Source organism: Mastacembelus armatus, chromosome 16 (assembly GCF_900324485.2).
Source record: "Mastacembelus armatus chromosome 16, fMasArm1.2, whole genome shotgun sequence".
Classification (NCBI taxonomy): Eukaryota; Metazoa; Chordata; class Actinopteri; order Synbranchiformes; family Mastacembelidae; genus Mastacembelus; species Mastacembelus armatus.
Genome location: NC_046648.1, coordinates 4,822,419 through 4,838,908, shown reverse-complemented (window position 1 = coordinate 4,838,908; position 16,490 = coordinate 4,822,419). Strand labels below are relative to the sequence as shown.

At 38.0% G+C, this 16,490-nt stretch overlaps 1 protein-coding gene across 1 annotated transcript in view; it reads left to right on the top strand.

The window, feature by feature from the left end:
- The window catches only part of LOC113122285 (CUB and sushi domain-containing protein 3-like), a 202,574-nt gene that overhangs the window by 65,056 nt on the left and 121,028 nt on the right, over nucleotides 1–16,490 (top strand). The window contains exons 17-23 of the mRNA XM_026293499.1: nucleotides 1,977–2,164; nucleotides 6,351–6,539; nucleotides 8,545–8,661; nucleotides 12,639–12,854; nucleotides 14,098–14,286; nucleotides 14,701–14,870; nucleotides 16,048–16,204. Of these exons, the coding sequence (XP_026149284.1) occupies nucleotides 1,977–2,164; nucleotides 6,351–6,539; nucleotides 8,545–8,661; nucleotides 12,639–12,854; nucleotides 14,098–14,286; nucleotides 14,701–14,870; nucleotides 16,048–16,204 (1,226 nt within the window). The remainder of the gene's footprint in view (nucleotides 1–1,976; nucleotides 2,165–6,350; nucleotides 6,540–8,544; nucleotides 8,662–12,638; nucleotides 12,855–14,097; nucleotides 14,287–14,700; nucleotides 14,871–16,047; nucleotides 16,205–16,490) is intronic.

The following is a 16,490-nucleotide window of genomic DNA, read 5'->3' as shown; positions in this document are numbered from 1 at the left end:
TACATACATACAATACATTTGCTGCAGACCTAAAAGAATCTAGTTTTGAAATACGTTTAAAGCCTTGAGTAATTCTTTACTGGCTCCTGCTCACTTCTTCAGAGAACTGCAATAAAAAGAAAAATATTCTTACTTCAAGATCTTTATTTTTTTAACATTAAAAAGCAAACAGTATTTTCAATGCTTTGTAAAGGAACAAAGAGTTATGTTGCATATATATACATGCATAAATTCCCTTCTCACCCCTACAGGTGGTGTGTGTGCGTCTTCTTCAATATCGGGTCCTCTACCAGAGGCCTGGGAGTTAGAGGGCCCTTCGCCAGTATCTTAGCTGTTCCTAGCACTGCGCTCTTCTGAACTGAGAGCTCTGGTGGTGTTCCTGAGATCTGTTGGAGCTGCTCTCCCAGTTTGGGGGTCACAGCCCCAAGGGTGCTGATTAACAAGGGGACCACTGTTGCCTTCACCTTCCACATCTTTTCTAGCTCTTCTTTCAGCCCTTGGTATTTCTCCAGCTTCTCATGTTCCTTCTTTCTGTTGTTGCCATCACTTGGGATTGCTACATCTACCACTACAGCCTTCTGCTGTTTGTCCACCACTACTATGTCCGGTTAGTTAGCCATCACCAGTTTGTCAGTCTGTATCTGGAAGTCCCACAGGATCTTAGCTCGGTCATTCTCCACCACCCATTTTGACCTCAGGACCTCCAGCCCATACTCGACACAGATGTTCCTGTCTGTCTACACTATGACAGCCACTTGGTTATGGCGTTTCATGTATGCCCTGCCTGCTAGCATCTTACAAGCTGCAGTTATGTGCTGGATTGTCTCAGGGGAATCTTTGCACAGCCTGGGTCCTACCTGTTGTGGCAGACCCCAGCCTCTATTGATCTTGTGCTCAAGGCCTGTTCCTGTGCTACTATGATTAGAGCCTCTGTGCTGTCTTTCATTCCAGCCTTTTCCAGCCACTGGTAGGACTTTTTGATATCAGCCACTTCTTCTATCTGTCGGTTGTACATACCGTGCAGGGGGTTGTCCTGCCATGATGGTTGCTGCTCCTCTTCCTCCGCTTTGGGCTTCTGTTGCCTGAGATATTCACTAAGTATTCCATCACTCGGGACCATCTTCCTGATGTACTCATGGATCTTTGCTGTTTCATCTCGTATGGTGGCTCTGAGGCTCACCAGTCCTCGGCCTCCTTCCTTCCTCTTCGTGTACAATCTCAGGATGCTGGATTTGGGGTTAAACCCTCCATGCATTGTGAGGAGCTTCCTTGTCTTGACATCATTGGCCTCTATCTCCTCTTTTGGCCAGCTTATTATGCCAGCGGGGTATCTGATGACCGGCAGGGCGTAGGTGTTGATGGCTTGGACCTTGTTCTTCCCATTTAGCTGACTTCTTAGGACTTGCCTTACTCTCTGTAGGTATTTGGCTGTGGCTGCTTTCCTTGCATCTTCTTCTTGGTTCCCATTTGCCTGTGGGATTCCAAGGTACTTGTAGCTTTCCTCAACATCTGCTGTGCTGCCTTCTGGCAGTTCAGTTCCTTCAGTCCTGACAACCTTCCCTCTCTTTATCATCTGACCAAGCTTATCCAGGCTGAATGACATTCTGATATTGTTGCTGTATATCCTGGTGGTGTGGATCAGTGAGTCGATGTCACGCTAACTCCCGGCATACAGCTTGATGTCATCCATGTACAGGAGGTGGCTGATGGTTGCTCCATTTCGTAATCGGAATCTGAAGCCAGTCTTAATGATTATTTGGCTGAGGGGGTTCAGGCCTATGTAGAACAGCAGCGGGGACAGAGCATATATTTGGTAGATGCCACACTTGGAGACTTGTGCAATCAGCTTGAGGTTGCCCACTAAGGTTGTTTCATATAGATATATATGGTATTTTTTTCACAGTATAATGTCTGTCAAATTGCAAACTTTGTTTTAAATTGTCTATTCTGCAACTCCATTTCTTTTTATTTTTAAGGTTCCAAACTGAGCTCAGCTATGACTTTCTGGAAGTACATGATGGTCCCAACCTGCTGTCTCCTCTGATTGGCTCCTTTAATGGAACCCAGGTCCCACAGTTCCTGTTTAGCAGCAGTAACTTCCTGTATCTGCTTTTCACCACTGATAACAGTCGATCGAACAGTGGTTTCAAGATTTTCTATGAAGGTGAGAATATGCTACGTTTGCATGAATGGAAAACAAAAACTGAATGAAGTATGATTGCAATTTTTTTTTTTTTAATACTACATGAATACCCATAGTCCTTTTCCTAGTATTTAACAACATTCATAAATTTTAAGTTAGGTATGCCAAAAAGAATAGAAAGAGCAAAGAGACAAAAGTATGTATAGGTTAATAACACTAGAAATTTAAATTGGTCTGCCGTTCTTGTAATACTTTTATTTAGGTTTCTGAAACTGTGCACCAAGACCAAACTGTGTTGAGAATGGGCTTCAGGTGGATTACTTGACATGAGCACCAGTTTTATAGCAGCTTGACTTGGTAAGCTTTTGTTCTCAGGATGAAACTTAAATTTGTTCAGTGTAGGGTTAAGGTTAAAAATTCAAGAGTGAAGAATTTTGCACATTTATTTTCAAGGCAGACCAAGGTCAACATTGCTGATCTTGCCCTAAATGTGTATATGTGTGTGTGTGTATATATATATATATATATATATATATATATATATTGGCAATATGTAAATACAGTGTAGTAGTTTATCTGAAATTCATAGGATTAATTCCCAAGTGAATCCTGAAATATGCCTATTTTGTAAGTTTGTCAACTTAAACCATAGTCAAGACAATGATGTTAAGCTAACAGAATTCAGCTGGGCTGTGGATTGCAGAAATTAATAATTTAATACTGAAGGAGAAAATTTTGCATTGGTTTAAAAAGAAATATAAAGCATTTGTAAAATATGCCCATTTATTATTTGAAAGACAAGAACAAACCTGACAGCCTTTATGTTAAATCTTTTTTTATCTAATCTTTAATTTTATCAGTATATGGCAGTATAATACTGTAGTTCCCAAATTCCTGTGAAAAATCACATTAATACCTCACTTAGATAACTATCATCTGAATATTTATTTAAATGTTTTGGCTTAATATCTTTAGTGCCTGGTTTAGGGAAAACTGAAATTCCTTACTTAGATTTTGTACAGTAGTGAAATCAAAGCCAAACCTCAGAACAAGGAGGGCTGTACATCTAAATCAATGCAGCTTATTAAATAGACCTTTTGCTGTAAATGTAAACAAACACTGAAAGCAAATATCAGGAAGCTCCATGGAATTGTGGTTTTCTCAAGAAAGCAGTAGATCACACATTTGTCTGGAGATCTGATTCCAGATGAGGGAACTATTGTATTTACATAAGTTACTGTTTGACTATCCAAATGTATTATTGTAGTTCTCTTCTTGTCAGACACAACAATGGCTCCTAGTTAAAAGATACTAGTGAAACTTTTGAGGAAAGGTTGACTTGAAATACACAAATTTGTGACGGTATATAATTAAATCCTCAGAATAACTGCTACCATCACAGTAAAATCAACTGCTCTCAGCAGAGTTCAGGTTATAAGCATTTTTCCCTCATCATGAATTGCTAGTCTGAAAAATCAAAAATGCTGTGGGCTGTAATGTTATCTGTTTTCACAATTATTTGCACCAGCACTATTACCCCTGTCACTTAGATCCGATTCATAAAGGAGAGTTTGTTATTATATCTGTATTATTGACTGAAAGCAGACCACAAGTGCCTTTGTCTTATTTGTTCGACTCTCAAGTGCATTTCTCTTTTGTTGATGAGGCTATCGAAAAGCAATAACAGTAAGATCATATTAGCTTCTTCCATTGCAATTTAGGACATATCTTATTGCTGAAATGCTTTGGGGAAACCCGGCCTAGTTCATTTGTAAAATTGGACTTACAAAATTGGGCTGTGGTAAATTATGCTGTGAATAAACTGAGGCACATAAATACTGTATCACTCCTTTTGTATGTAATAACTTTCAATAATAAAAAATACTAAAAATTCTCCTCAAATATATATAGATATATAATGAACCAGACCATTACTGTGCGACTCTAGCAGTAATGCCATACCATATGGCAAAAAAAAAAAAAACAAAAAAAACAAACTTCAGCATAATGTCACATAAAAGACTGCAATTTATTACAGTGGAGTGTTATACTTTATCCAATCTTAAAGTACTTGTTTGACTTGCTGAAAGTGTGAGCTCTGTGATTCTGCATAAATATGTGGAGAGTTACATAAATTTCATATTCAGCATTCTACCTTAAATGCATTTCATGCTAGACTCACAGTTACTGAAGTAAGACCGACATCCCAATGAGCAGGATACTATTTGCTGATATGTTTAAGTCCTTCGACTGGGTCAATCACCTGAAACTCCTGCAGTACCAGAAATTGGACTAGAACCAGACGACCACTGAAATAGAACAAAAGGTGATAGGTAGTTGCTCCAACACTATTGTCAATTAGTGCTGCTGAAACTATTCAGCTTCAGCTTACATGAGTCTGCAGCTCTGGCATACATGCATCTAGAAGCACTGTTTCAATTGTCAAATGTTTAAAAACATTGAAATGGTCACAGTCCTACTTTGTTGTTAAATCCTTTGTAGTTTTTCCATCATTTTAAGTCTAAAGGGATGGTTGTCAGCATTCTTCTGAGTTTACCAGTGTGTGACGTCAGCTGATAGTTGGAAGAGGCTCACTCTGTTAATCTGCTCTTCTCAGATACTGTCTCTGCCCCTCCTTCTGTCCTATTCTCATGGCAACCTGCAAATTATTTATTCTGCAAAATGTTAGGAATCTTGCATGATTTCATAGTGCCTTTGCTGTCATAATGCTTTCTGAGAATAGCCTACCATGACCCGATAACTGCTGCTAACTGCTACAAGTTGATGCCTAAAATCTGCATATTTTTAGTGCCTCAAAGGCAACCCTACTTGGAAGATACTCAAACAGCACTCCTGGAAATCACAGGGAAAAATGGGGGCATCTCTTAGCAGCTAGTATCACAGAAGATTAAGCTGGAGAAGGCACTACTATGCAACCAGCTCATTTTACAAGCAAAGGAACACAAATATTTTGAAAAATAATAACAATAACACCGAGCAGGAGGCTTGTCCTGTTTCTTTGAAGTCATACCCCCAGTAGTACCACCATGTAGTATCCCCTTAAACTGAACATAAATGGGATAGCTTCACAGAACAGCAAGATGAGACCAGCAATGAGATGGTGCATTTCTCTGTCAGCTGTTATAAAACAGCCTTTGCTGTTGCCTGAAATGTCACTTTTTGTGCTGTTGTTTGTTCATCATGTAATATATTTTTCCCAATTTCTGTGCAAACATGAGTAAGCATGCATTTTTAACGTTAAAGTAAAAGTAAAAGCCAACCTCTTACTCATTTTCTATTATGCATGTGACTCAAGATCATTCTTTTATGATCATTGTAATAACTTCAAAGGATCTGTCTCTTTTTTAGGATAAAATTAGCTGTGATATTTTACTGAGTAAAAAATAGTTGCCATTTTATGTTTCTGGAATGCTGTATGACTTCTGTAGCTCAGTAGGATGGGGTTTGATGAGATTTTAATTCAGTTACAAATCCACTTAACAATCCAAATCCCTTTAAATCCCCAAACAAATTCATGTAAGTAAATTATTTATCTGTGCCTTTAAGTTTTGTATTTTTCTAAGTGCAGCAATGAATCAAGTTTAAACTGTTTGATGTAACTGAAAACTTTGGCTTTCTCTAACCATGTTAGGAACACAATTCATCATTTTAATGTGGGGGTGGGGGTGCACAAGTAAAAATAATACAATAAAATAATGCCGATTCTGCTTTGAAATTTATTAAATCAATCCCTGGTGGACTTAGCATTACCTGAAGGTGAACTCACTGTCACTGCTGAAAGTGACAGAATCTGATTGTTTCCTGGATTGTGAATACCTTCAAATGTTGCATTGTTGACTGTGGTGCTGTTTAGCTGGTCCACCATGTTTGTTTAAAACATATTTTTTAATTTTGTCAGTTAGTTGCATTTGTTTACAACAGTGTCACTTAGTTCTCATGAATCTATATGAGTCTCTTTTTTCTTTGCTCATGTCTTTAGTGTTAGATGTCAAACACAGAGACATACAGTATATGAAGGAGTTAATAAGGGATTTGTTTGGCCACAAAGCTTAACAAATTGCACACTTGCACAGTAATTAATATATAATGGACATTTCAAGGAGCATATCACTTGGTCATTATCATCTTTGAACATTAAGCATGCAACAACATGCAAGAAATAACTTTTTGGTCTCAATTTTGGTAGTGGTCACATTGGACACATACTCCTGTATGGATCCTGGTATCCCAGTGAATGGTGTACGGTTGAGCCATGACCTGTCTATCGGCTCCACGGTGTCCTTCCAGTGTGACCCAGGATACAGGCTGAGCCATGAGGAGCCATTGGTTTGTGAGAAGAACCACTTCTGGAGCCACCCACTGCCCTCTTGTGATGGTATGTATACAAAGTGTCAAATTTATAGCAGTGCATTTCAGCACAACAATCAATCACACCATAAGAAAGAAAAACACAGTTTAGATTTGAGCAAATGACAACTCTGTTAATATAGTTCTTAATACTCATTTGGTTTTTGAGGTCTTGACATAACTTGAAATAAATAAGAGCTAAAGGATACAGCGATATGCTAAAAAAAAAAAAAAGAAGAAATGTACTAATGGAATTTTATATGTCACCCAATGTCTGCTTAAGATGTTAGCCTTATGTATGAGAAAATGCAAATAATCTGTTTGCTCATAGTATACATACATGTTTTAGCCATAGATATTTATAGAAAGCTGCCACTAGTAACTGCCAAGAGGTTTCTAAATTATTTTTGCAAACGGAAACTGGGTTTTTGCAGTAGCTTCTTCTACTGCTGTATTTATTCTCAAATGTAAATGGGCAATTTTCTTGGGGTGTCATGAATCATGTAGTATTGAACACTGAGTATGTAAAACTTCAAAGCATGAAGTTCAGCATGTTCCTAATAGTTTTGATATCCCACATAATCTCTCTGGGCTGTGCTTTTTGTGCTGTTCAGAAACACAATGGATAGTTGCTGTGATTGTTTACAGTTTACAAACCATAAAACTTGTCCCTTAGTCATGGGTCACTCAGTTGAAAGAATATCATGAAAATACATCCATCCAATAAAATACATCCAAGGCTTGGCAGGGAACATAACATGCATACGATGCCATGCTGTGTTACACAACTTCGTCCAAGTGCTTATATTTTCTTGCCTAGGTGTGTGCCAGAATGGTGCCAAATGCCTTGGCTCTCTGCCCATGGAGCCTCTAAAGTAGATCGTTTGCCAAGTGTACTCATCCACTTTTAATGACTTTATGTAATTTTGGCTCATTAATAAAATATTTGATATAATTTTGTTGGTGGGTAAGGATTCAGGCCTTGATGTGTTGTGCTTGCTGGAGGGCCCAAGGGTGGAAGGAGTGAGGATAAAGGAGGGGGCTGGGTGTGTGCAGCTGTGGAGCCTCAGGCATTTCAGTGATCCTTCAAAACATCATCTGACATTCATTACTTTGAAAATATGTACATGCACAAAAGTTCTACTTCTAATATTTGTCAACGATCGTTGTTTTAAGGAAAGCATCTGGGCATTTGGCAGCAAAACCACCTCCAGGTCCTTCAGGCCAAAGAACACACACACACAGATTTAAAAAAGAAGGGAAAAACTAAGCATGTCAAATTTCGTAAATGCTGTGTCTGCTATGTCAAATGACCCTTTAGCTGAAACGCAATGACATAAGAAAACAGTTGCAGGTTTGAACAATATCCAATGAGACCAGCTGACCTTCAGATGAATCTGGCTTTAACATCCTGGTCCCCATCAGCCAATGAGCAAAGAGTTATCTAATTAACTTCCTTTGATGAGCTAAAGAGCTTTTTGGGAGTCAATTATGTCAATCTTCAACATGATTCAGATTCATATTGCTGTGGTGACATGAGTGTTGTTTATTTGGACAACACTCCCTATCATCTCATATGTAATTACCCTACATGATGGGTTGCAACTGGATTATGTTCTCCACATGACTGAACGTTAGTTGGGACATGCCCTGGTTGATTGTTTCTCTTTGGAAAAACTCAAAACTGCATTGAAGTCCCAATCAATATAAAGATCCTCTAATCGGCTTGTGATTAACATGTTTTCTAGCAGTGTCTTTCCATGTAAGATACCATAGGAGAGAACAAAATATGGATGGATAGCTGAATTAATGAATAATTTATTGTGCTGTTAGGCAGTAGGGCTGCTTTAGAGGGAGAGAAAAAAAAGGTGTTGGCAGAATTACAGTACTCATAAAAATAGCAAGACAGGATGTGATATGACTCAGATGCATTATTCATTTAAATTGTTCCTCTGTCTTTAGGTGAAGGATTTATTGGTTCATTGACAGTTTAGATTTTTGTTCAGCAACCATCATCTTCCCTCTATATTCAGCATCTTGTGGTGGTGATATCAGGGGACCTGGAGGGATCATCTTATCACCTGGCTACCCAGAACTGTATCCCAACTCTCTAAACTGTACATGGACTGTGGAAGTCAGCCATGGAAAAGGTAGGAAGACCCCGCTAATAAAATAATGCGTTCAGAGTAAAAACACAGTGCACCCCAACACTTGGCACACTCTACTATAATACCAATGGCCAAATTATGAAAATCTCTCTAACACAGCAACTTAATACAATATTAATGATGTTATAAAAGGTAAAAAGATCATTTAGGTTCACTGAAACATTGTATTTTGCATAGAATATGTGTAGGGCTAATACTACAAGGTGATCACTTATTGAAGAATGAAGTGCTTTTCTTAGTTTTATACATTTTTCACCTAGCTCATTCAGTGGACATCTTTTGAAATTTCAGGGGTTTATCTAGAGATCTAGGGATCTCACTTTTATTCACAAATCATTCAAAATTGTATTTCATTTCATTATCACAGCTCTCACTATCAGTTACCAGTCAGTAACCAGTTCTCCTAGACTTTTGTGTACAATTCTTTCATTTGATAAGCACACTGAGCTAATGTCAGTACCCTTGCACTTAGTTGTATTATACCTGAATAGTGCTTTTTGTTCTCCTTGTTCAAAACATCCACTGAATGCCCATATTGTATCTATTGCACATTGTCAAGTGACGTATGACGTATGACCTTTGATGGTTGAGGTTTCGCAGAAATATTGCCAATCCACACTGAGTTAACACCATATAAACAAATTTAAACAACTTTTAAATTCTGTCTCAGGTTTTCAGTTTCTGTGTAACTCCATCAGTTCCCTTTCTGGGCAAGAACAATTGTCAGACCTCTTTGGAATTCCCTGGTTTTGCATTAATTGGTCATAAAATCTAACATGATCTTCATCTAAGTCACGTAAAGAGACACACAAATGATTAGAGCTACTTGAGCACACCCATTAAACATTGACAGTACTAGTGACAAAGTACTGTAAGTGAACCATTGGATTTAATGACTAGTCAAACCTCCTTTGGCAGCAATAAGCTCTAACAAGCACTTCTGGTAGCTGTGAATCCAACCTGTACAACATTTAGAAAGTAACCTGAGCCGTTCTTCTGTACAGAACATCTTCAGGTTAGCCATTTGTTAAAAGATGTCTGGTGTGAATGACTCTTTTGAGGCAATGTCTTGACTTGGACTGCTCAAAAATGTTCTTCTTTGAAAATATCTTGTAGTATATTGATTTTTAAGGATACTGGCTGGTTGCCTCGCCCAACTTCTACTGAATCTTTATCTGATGCACAGCCACTCTGACATGAAGATGTCTGACAAACTTTCCCCATGATGATGGCAAGCTGTCCAGGCCCAGAGCCAGGAAAGCAGCCCCAAATGCTCCCACATCCCAACTTCATTGTTGGGATGATGTTTCATGTTGATATACAGTGCCCTCTTTACACCATATGTCCTTTCCAAACTATTTAAGTCATCAGTCCAAAAAAGCACTTGCACTAGGTGTTGAGGTGCTCTTTGATAAATTTTGGGCAAGCAGTGATGCATTTTTTAATGACGTTCTGCTATGGACACCTTTTGAAATAAACTTAACTCGGTACCTACTTGTAGGGAGAGTCGGCACACAGTACATTGTATCTGTTCTCATTTTACAAAACATGTTCATATAAGCAGGTGCTTCTTATGAATAGAGGATTCATAGCTCTAATCCACACTTGAGATTTTTAATTTATTTTTTCCTTTTTTTGTATGCCATTATCCTAGGGGTTCACTGAGGTTTAACAAAGCAATGCATTTATACGAGTGTTTGCTCATTATTGTAGTGTAAATGATTACTTAAACGTCTGTTATGCTAAACGATATGGTAAGACAGGGCGGCTGTGGCTCATGGTAGAGCAGGTCGACCATGAACCAGGAGGGTTGGTGGTTCGGTCCTTGGCTTCACTGGTCCACATGTCGAATTTTAGTCCTAAGACACTAAACCCCAAATTGCCCCTGGTGGCTGTTCCATCGTTGTATGATTGTGTGCGATTGTGTGTGTGAATATGAGAATGGACAAATAGTATAAAAGAATTTTTAGTAGACTTGAGTGTAAAAAAGTGCTATACAAGTATAAGACCATTTAAGATTCAAGATATTTATTCTTAAATACAAGTATTTCCAATTAGTTAACTTTTTTTTCTTGCTAATGTCAGACAAGACTAATGCAATTATTGTACACAAGCATTTACATGCACATTTACCCACTAGGCTCATGGTAGAAAGTTGTTATATCTGTGTATGTGGCTTCTAAGAGGAAACTGGCATGCAATAAAGTAGTAGAGCACCCAATTATTATACATCACGTAACAATAGCTGAATATATTTTAAACCTTCCTTCTCTTCCTTTTTAATACATTTTTATAACAATCTCGTTTAAAACATAATTTCAGAAAAGAACTTTAGGTGATGAAAAATTCCAACTAATTGATTATTTATAGTCAAATTTAGACCTGCTCAGCATAGTGATGGGCTCTGACTATATGAGTTTGCATGTGGCTGTGAGGTTTTTCTTCAGCACAGGTAATCACAGCCTGCTAATAGCCGTAGGTAGATCAAGTGGTATAGACAATGGATGGAAGAATAGTTAAATTCGACACAAGGCCTAAAATACTGTAGCATACAAACTTATTCCAATTGTGTCCAGTAAACTTAGTGTGGGGTATTAAGGCCTTTAATTTACATAGACCTTAGAAAAAACTCAAAGCAGGTAAACAAATTTGATAAATTATAAAATAGTAAGCACACACTTCATGCATCACATTTTCTAAATTATCTGTAGGACTGTCATCTCTAAGCAAAAACCAAGCAATGAAGGTTAGTGATAATGTGTTAGTTCTTAAGAAAATCATTAAACATATATTTTAACACTTTCTTATTTTCTCAAGCACTAAGGCATCATCACCACACTGCTTTCCAGAATCACATTGTTTTCCTTAAAAATAAGATAATTCAGCTCATTCAGTGGTAATTGTACAAGTGGGCATTGTTAAGGAGTTAACTGAAGATATTCTATGTAGTCATTGCCTGACATAATATAGGTCTACGTTTGCTATGGATGGTTTCATTGTATTGGCATCTTAATAGTTTTATCTTCCTGTCAGTGAGTGTCTTCAATGCATCAAGAAACATAAACATTGAAAAAGAGCATGAACCTTTAATCATTTCAGAATTGAAATATGTTTTATTGGCCTAGTATGCAAGCATACAAAGTGTTATCTTCCTAAATGTAACATAAATTTTTTCCTGATTTACATAATGTATTTTTTATCGTGATTAACTGGATAAGAAATTCATCTTTATCTGTAACTATTGTGGTCAGTAATTACCAAAATCCCATTCCTGATGAATTGAAATACTGAGATTTTCCCTCATGGGAAAGGATATAATTAATTGATCATTTGCCTTAACTCTCCATGATATAACTGCTGGTTTATAGAGCACAATCAATCACAATCATTTTATTTGTTTTATAGTCTTTTTGGACTTTATCAAATGTTGCAGAGGGCATTGTAGAATCATATTCAGATAGTCAACAGATGGCATTAGAATGGCTAAATGTACTGACAGGCAGCCAAGTGAATGGAAAGAGGATAATTTGAGGATTGAGTATTTCAAATAGTTTTTACCAAACTGCTGCAATGGAACCTCTGTCATGGATATTTTATCTTGCTTTGTGAGTGCGAGATATCACATCTTCAGTATTCAAGGAATACACATTCTAACATACTGGTTGAAAGGCCAGCCATGCTAGTGTACTTCATATATTTTACGTAGTTTAAAAAAAACAAAAAAAAAATAAAAATAGTTCAATAAAAACAAAAAGCAGCAGTGAAAAAACATTTTTGCTGAAAGTTTTTTCATTATTTTGCATTTTTAAATTGTCTTTAATTTATCTGTGAATGTAACTTTTCCTTTTTCATTTTCACTTCGTGATGATTTTAACTGAATTTGTTTTGATATACTGGGGGGGTAGATTTATTATTTCATGAATCAAAAGTTCTTTAGGCTTTCTTATTTTTCCTTCAAGGTGTCCAGTTCACTTTTCACTCCTTCCACCTGGAGGATCATCATGACTACCTTCTGATAACTGAAAATGGCAGCTTCGCTCAGCCACTGGCTCGACTCACTGGCTCAGAGAGGCCTGCGCCAGTTAATGCTGGCCTGTATGGTAACTTCAAGGCCCAGCTACGCTTTATTTCTGACTTCTCCATATCGCTGCAGGGATTCAACATCTCCTACTCAGGTATGAAGATTTCTGTTTGTAAGAGGGAGGAAGAGAGATTGTTGACAGGAATAAATTTTAATATGTGTTGAAGAGTCCAAATGAAAGAGTGTGGAAGTGTGGTGGATGGACTTGTTAACTTTTGGGGGGGCGGGGTAGATACAGTGATACAGTGACAGAGTTTGTTCACTGACATCATTAGTGCTAAGTCTGTCTAAAGTGTGCATAGAGTAACTTGAGCAGTGATTTGTCAGAAGATAATTAAGAGACAACAAGGTCATACAGGTAGAGGTTGTCTCACTGTGATAGGAATAATCATCAAAGCATTCAGTGTGGGTTAGTATCCTTAGGACTAAGAGGAGGTGGTGGTCAAAATGAATGGCCTTCCCAAGCAGAGACCAAGGAATGGAGGATTCTGGAAAGGTGGGAATACTCATCTTAAGGATGGGCATAAAGGAGAGAAAGGAGATGGGACAGATGGTGATGCTGAGTGAGCAGGGTTGATGGAGAGGGTGGAGAAAGAGAGGGGCAGAAAGGAGAGGGAGAGAGTTTGCTTCATGAGCATTCTGGCTAAATGTTTGCCTGCTGTTCACTGAAGTGAAGCATAACTTAGGCTTCCATGAATATTCATGAAATTTAGTTTAGTGTGTGTGCACTCATGAGTCCTTGCATGTCTTTAAATTACATGTATAGATGTCTGGATTATTCTTTTTTTTTTTTCAACCTTTCATGAACTTTGATGCCAGTGTTATCAGGCCATTTCCTACACCAGGATGCTGCTATAACATTTTGCTGTCCTGAAATCAATAATCCTGCATAGCTCTGCATATTGCCAAATACAGACCATAGGATGAATGCTGTGGGGAGTAGACCTTATTCCTCATAAGCAGCCTGAGTTGCATCTACACCTCACATGTTAAAGTCACCACAGGTCATGTATAATAACACTATACAGTGTGGCCCAGTTTTTAGAGAGCTCATCTTTCATCCAGGCATCCTGTGCTCAAGCTTCTGGCATCTATCCCAAATGCTGAAGTGTCCTTGAGCAAGACAGTTAATCCCGTCAAGCTACAATATTGCTTTCTCAGGCTCAATATGCTGCTTGTTTCTTTGAGAGGAGCAAGAAAACAGGTTGAGTTTACTAATAATTTAAACTAACAAATCATTAAAATACACTATTGGTAATATAGGTTTGTATACAAGATAGTATTATTATTATTATTATCATTGTTGTTGTTATCATCCATTTTTATCTTGTTTGTAGAGTATGATCTTGAACCCTGTCAGGACCCTGGAACGCCCCAGTTTGGCTGGCACACAGGGTCCAGGTTTGGAATTGGTGACTCGCTGGCGTTTTACTGCAACACAGGCTATCGTCTACAAGGGGCTAGGGAGATTGTGTGCTTGGGAGGTGGCCGCCGTATGTGGAGTGCCCCTCTGCCAAGGTGTGTGGGTACGTGGTCAGCTGTTTTTATTCTGTTTTCCTACCTGTTTATGGATGCATAATGCACTTTGATAGCTGTCAAGAGCTAACATCAAAGATCTTGTTGTAATGTGTTAAAAAGGACTGATATGACGACATGAATTTTACAAGATAATGCTTGAAAACAAAATATGTAGGCTTCATTTTTTAGTAGTAACAAAATGTCAATAAAACATATGCTCATGTCTCTGCCTGTTGATGGTATGGAAAGTTGTGGTTTGGCATGATGCAGAAAGTCAATGGAGGAAATCTTAGAAATTAAGTCTTATCATTTTAGTAATAAACTAATAAATGAGATATATATCTTCTTAGTTTTTTTCTTATAAAATGTTGGTGTTTGCAGTTACTCTTATTAACTGTAACTGTATCTATTTGTTTCTGCAGCGGAGTGTGGATCGACAGTCTCTAACAATGAGGGGGTTCTTTTGTCACCAAACTATCCACTGAACTATGACAACAGCCACGAATGTGTATACAGCATTCAGGTCCAAACAGGCAAAGGCATCAACATCACTGCCAGCACCTTTCAACTTGCACAGGGCGATATCCTCAAGGTAATGACGCAATATAGATGCTCTTCTTAGTCGACAGTAAACAGATAACAAGCAAATAAACATGGGGTTTGGGTTAAGAACTAAGTCAAATCGATTCTTGCCATTGCTTAATTAATGGTTAACTCTATGAGGCAGGTCGAGGTGCTTTTTATTATGTACAACATGGGAAACAAGGAAAGGAATTTTGTGGAAAGCACTAGGCAGAATGCATAATTGTTTTGCCTAGGAAGTCAGAGCAAAGGTCAAGCAACAACAGCAGCACCCCTTTGGGAAGGAAAGGACTCATTCTTTGCTCAAGGGCATTTTAACAGTTTTGGAAAGCACTACTGATTTGATGCAAATTACTACGTAGTCCCCACTTCACAGCTGGAATGCGCTCTTTTTGGGATGCAGATGTCTTATCTAATGCTTCAATTATCTGCATTGTAGGCTACTATTTGTGTTTCAAGTAATGGAGTTGTGTAGACAGTAATCTCTTGTACTTAATCATTTTGTGAACATATAAAATGTGGAAAGACATGCTTAGAGAGCTAATTTCACTTGGAGAAAATGAAAAACAAAACAGTGGGCCCCAGAAGTTTTTCCAAAGGAAGAGCATGGGATTTCTTTTTTTTTTTTCATAAAGGTCAATCAGTGAAGATTAAGTATACAGCCAGAATTTTTTACTTGTGGATTTCGAGGGTTGTTTGTCAACACATAATTTCCATCTCTATGATAATAAAAGAAAGTGCAATTATGTCTTGCAAACCTCCAAATAACTGAGAAAAAGAATGTATGCCTCTTTCCTTTGGGAATGCACTGGATTTTACCTCTCATTGGATTTGAATACTTCAGTATTGTAGAATATTTACTGTTTTGTTTATAATGGCTGTTCACTTAAAATATTTTGTTAAATGAATCTACCATCAGCCTTGCTAGGTCATCAGTACAGATGAACAGTACCAAATCAATGGGAAGAGTTATGGTCAGTGAAATCTAATTTTCACATCTCATTTAGGACATTGGCTTTGCAATAGAGGTGCCATATAAAACAGGATATACAGTACTAATAACTTCTTTTTAATTGTTGTTCCCTCTTCAGTATTAATATTTAATTTGTAATATTATTGAACTTTATTGTACATAGTACATCCTCTATAAGCAGCTCTACATCATGGTCTTCTTGGTCTTTGGTCAGATGTACGATGGAAAGGACGGTGCAGCCCCACTCCTTGGCACTTACACAGGCACGCTGATGCAAGGTCTGTCCCTTACCAGCACTTCCAACTTTCTGTGGCTTGAATTCTACTCTGACCAGGAGGCGACAGCAGCAGGGTTCCGGCTCATATACCACAGTAGGTCACATATCATTTCCCTAGGGGAGGGGGGCCCTACAGCTTCTCCAAATGAGTAAATTTAACTTCACTTCAGGAACCAGGCCTTTCAAGTAGTGGAATTTAAAAGAAAATCTTAATTGACCCTCAACCTGCTTCACTGTGTCTTTCACTGTCAGGATATCCATTAAACACAGCATGGTGTTTTTGCTTTATTCCTGCAGGAAAATTTGCTTTTTCTCTCCCTCTCTCTGCATGTGAATCCCTTTCCTTCTTTTCCCTCATTCACCTCTCCACTCTTGCAATT